Raw genomic sequence first — 3,391 nt, forward strand, 5'->3', positions numbered from 1 at the left:
GCTCGCTGCCTGCTAATTAAGACTCAGTCGGCTGTCAAATCACTGAAGCGACCCCTCGACGCAACTTTTGACCTGGTACTATGACCTTTCACCTTTTAGCTTGGCATGTAGCTGTGGTGTAGTAGATATACTTTTGTAGTTCTAAAATAAAGTAGATATTGAATAATCTGAACTGAGGAAACACTGAGGGGTGATGAACTGATTGTAGCCATCGGATAAAATGCCCATTTGAATCTTGATGTAAAACATCAGGGACCAAAAAAAGAAAAGGAAACCCTGTACATTTTTCACTGTCAGTGGTCAGTTCATCACTTAAAGTGAATCTCCAAAGCAAATAATTGGTGGCATGAAAATGTAATATTGTAGTATCTATATAAGGTATGGTAGTATTTGCATGATTTTGTCACTTCCCATATTGCATGTGTAATTGTTAAAGAGGTGTCATAACAGTCTTAACATGGCTTATAGTGAACTATTATCATGGAGCTGGCAGTGCAGCTTTCCCTAACTACATCATTTCTGTTGATGGTCCAACAATCAATACTATAACTTGTATGGTAGCTGTCCTTATCCGTACAGAAAAACTAGCTATGCCTTAGCCTGCAAAATAATTGTTTTATGTACTGTATTATTCAAAATCATATCATAAGGTTCATTACATTGTGCTGAGGAGTGTATTTTGTTGCCACTAGCGGGATAGATGTCACAGTTTGTCAGCTAGCGCCACTGTCCTGTCTTTCTCTGACAGAGGTAGTGTAGTCCACTGCTTGCTTGCCAGTGTTTGTAATAGCTGTTTGGAAGGGCAACTTTATCTTCTAATGAAATTCTTTCTTCTCTCTGTCCTGAATGTCACTGCTACCATCCTTTGATTTCCCTCACTCCCATCCCTTTATTTTGGTGTTGTCCCCTCATCAGGGGCTCCCTCCCGTCTTGCCTCCTTTACCAAAGAGACCTGCACTTGAAAAAGCCAACGGTGCCACCACTATGTTCAATGCTGGCGTATTCCAGTACCAACAGGCCCTGGCCAACATGCAGTTTCAGCAGCAGGCTGCCTTCATACCATCAGGTAAGAACTGAGCCTCCTTTGACACGTGTTTGCTGCAGTTATTCCATTGCTGTTGGCTCTCAAATCACATGTACTGTCTCACAAATCTCCCTTATTGTCTTTTGGCATCAGCAGTGAATGGCTGAATGATTGTGTGATTTCATTGTTGGTGACAAAGTTGAAGAACTCGCATGGAATTAATTGCACATGTATGTACAGCATGGGTCTAGGTTTAGAGTCAGAGGTCGGGGTTGTTTAAAGATACTATGATTGATATTTTATGCATTTATAGGATTCATGGATACAGATCTTTAACTACATATCAATTCTTGCATCAGCAGCACTGTCCTTTACTGCCTCGTCTTTAATTGATAATCTATTTAGGCTTCTTTTCAGGAGAATTTCCCATAATCAACTGAAAAAACAAACCTATCCAAAAAACATTTCAGAATGGTTAACATTGCTTTTTTTGGCTCTAACACGAGTCTCCTGTCATGGTGCATCCAACCAGAAGATACTCCACCCATCAGATAGTCAGGGCAGCCTGACCGGCAAAATTTAAGGCATCAAAAGGTAATGCAGAGTAACAAAGTGAACCAGATGATCAGTCAACATTTTTTATCACCTTTTTTCTTTCTTATCTAACTGGACTGTAAGATGACACAGTTTAGAGAGATTTTATTAAGTAAATCAAACTCAAACTGCAAAGTGGGGGAACATGTCTCCACTTTTTCCCCAGTGGAAATTGCGGCCTTAATATACAGTATGTGTGTATATACACTACACACACACACACACACAGCTTATTTGAGCTGTACTTCTCTGGCCACTGCATAGTCATCTTACACTGTGTCCCATATTCTCATCTGACAGCCTAAGAATAGCCTGCCATCGATTCCCTTCTGTGAGAGATTCGGATACTCAGATCCTCATATGTCCCACACTACTGGACTGTCAGGTCACTGCAAGACACTTTGAGGACTCTGAAAGCAGGTCATTCAAAAACTACCACGCAAACAGCTGTTAAGCTGCTGACAGGAAAATGGGACCAGTGGTAGTGTTTAATCTGCCCTTCCATTTAATGGAGCAGTGAGCAGTAAACTGGGGCTGGACAGACAGTATAAGGTTCTCCACAACTCAGAGCTTAATATCTTATGCATATGCTTCCTATGCTGTGCAGTATGTGTGGTAGCAGCAACTGTGATGTGTGCAAATGAATGATCATTTTGTGTAATTATTATTAATCAATATTGGTACATAATCAGCTATATCACTATTGTATTGAAGCCAGCATTCACACCCAGGTTGAATCCAATATGTCTGACCTTATAACACTTGATTTCTTCTCCTCCCTATTCACTCCACTCCCTGTTGCAATGCATGATGGGCAGGCTCGATATTGTGCATGACACCTGCAACAAGTGTTGGTAGGTGCCAGCTTTCCTTACTGATTATCTTTGAGCCCATTTTAGTCACTCACGTGTCATTCAACTCACCATATAACGTGAGCACATTCTCCATTTTGTGAATTTAGACTTTGACATTAACCTGAAACAGCATATGTAATCTCTTTGCAATGCGGTCGACAGTGTGGCTGATAAAAATAAAGAATTGTAGTGTGTAATTTCAATTGGAAGTTGATGTGTTTTTATTATACTCTTATGCAATACGTATTTGTGGTATGGAATGAACTCTTATTTGCTCTGCCACAGTTCTGTCTGTCACCTAATGCTTGTTGCAGTTCAAAATCCACCCGACCCTAGCTTCATTATACTTCCATCCCAAGCTCTCTAACCTCTAGAGCACCTCATTATACTGTCTGATTATACATGCCATATAAACATGAGGAGTTATTATTGTAGTAGAAGTAGTGGTAGGTGTATTGTTTGTTGTTTAGTTTAATTTTAGCATCATTTGTAGCGGTAATTTTTGTGTTCCTATTTTAGGGAGGTGAAACAAAAGCCAATTAACTAGCCTTTTCAGTATGAATGCCACAAGAAAAATAAAGATACTGCCATCTGAATTTATATTTTGATCTTCAAATTTGGCAATTAACTACTTTGCACTGTAAATAATTCCCCTGATGTTTCTTTTTCTTCCTCCACAGCATGCCTGTTGCTTTCCCTTTACTCAAATTGGTGGAGTAATTGTTAGAAAGAACAAAACAAGCTATTTCAAACTATCAGTGGCTTTTCTCATGTTTATTAGCATTCTATAAACAGACGTACAAATGAAGTGTTAACATAAAAAAGCTTCAAATCTGCTCTGGTTCAACTGCCTGTGTGATCTTTCCCTCCAAGTACCCATGATGCACGGTGCTACTCCAGCCACTGTGTCTGCAGCCAC

General features: G+C 39.8%; 1 protein-coding gene across 1 annotated transcript in view; it reads left to right on the forward strand.

Annotated features, from left to right (window-relative positions):
- Positions 1-3,391, forward strand: part of LOC118341485 (muscleblind-like protein 1) — a gene marked incomplete in the record, with an annotated part of 19,604 nt that overhangs the window by 10,708 nt on the left and 5,505 nt on the right. The window contains 4 exon segments of the mRNA XM_035679748.1: positions 22-75; positions 916-1,066; positions 2,437-2,472; positions 3,346-3,391. Of these exon segments, the coding sequence (XP_035535641.1) occupies positions 22-75; positions 916-1,066; positions 2,437-2,472; positions 3,346-3,391 (287 nt within the window).

This window comes from Morone saxatilis, unplaced genomic scaffold (genome assembly GCF_004916995.1).
Source record: "Morone saxatilis isolate NCDOM2014 unplaced genomic scaffold, NCSU_SB_2.0 Contig8, whole genome shotgun sequence".
NCBI lineage: Eukaryota > Metazoa > Chordata > Actinopteri > Moronidae > Morone > Morone saxatilis.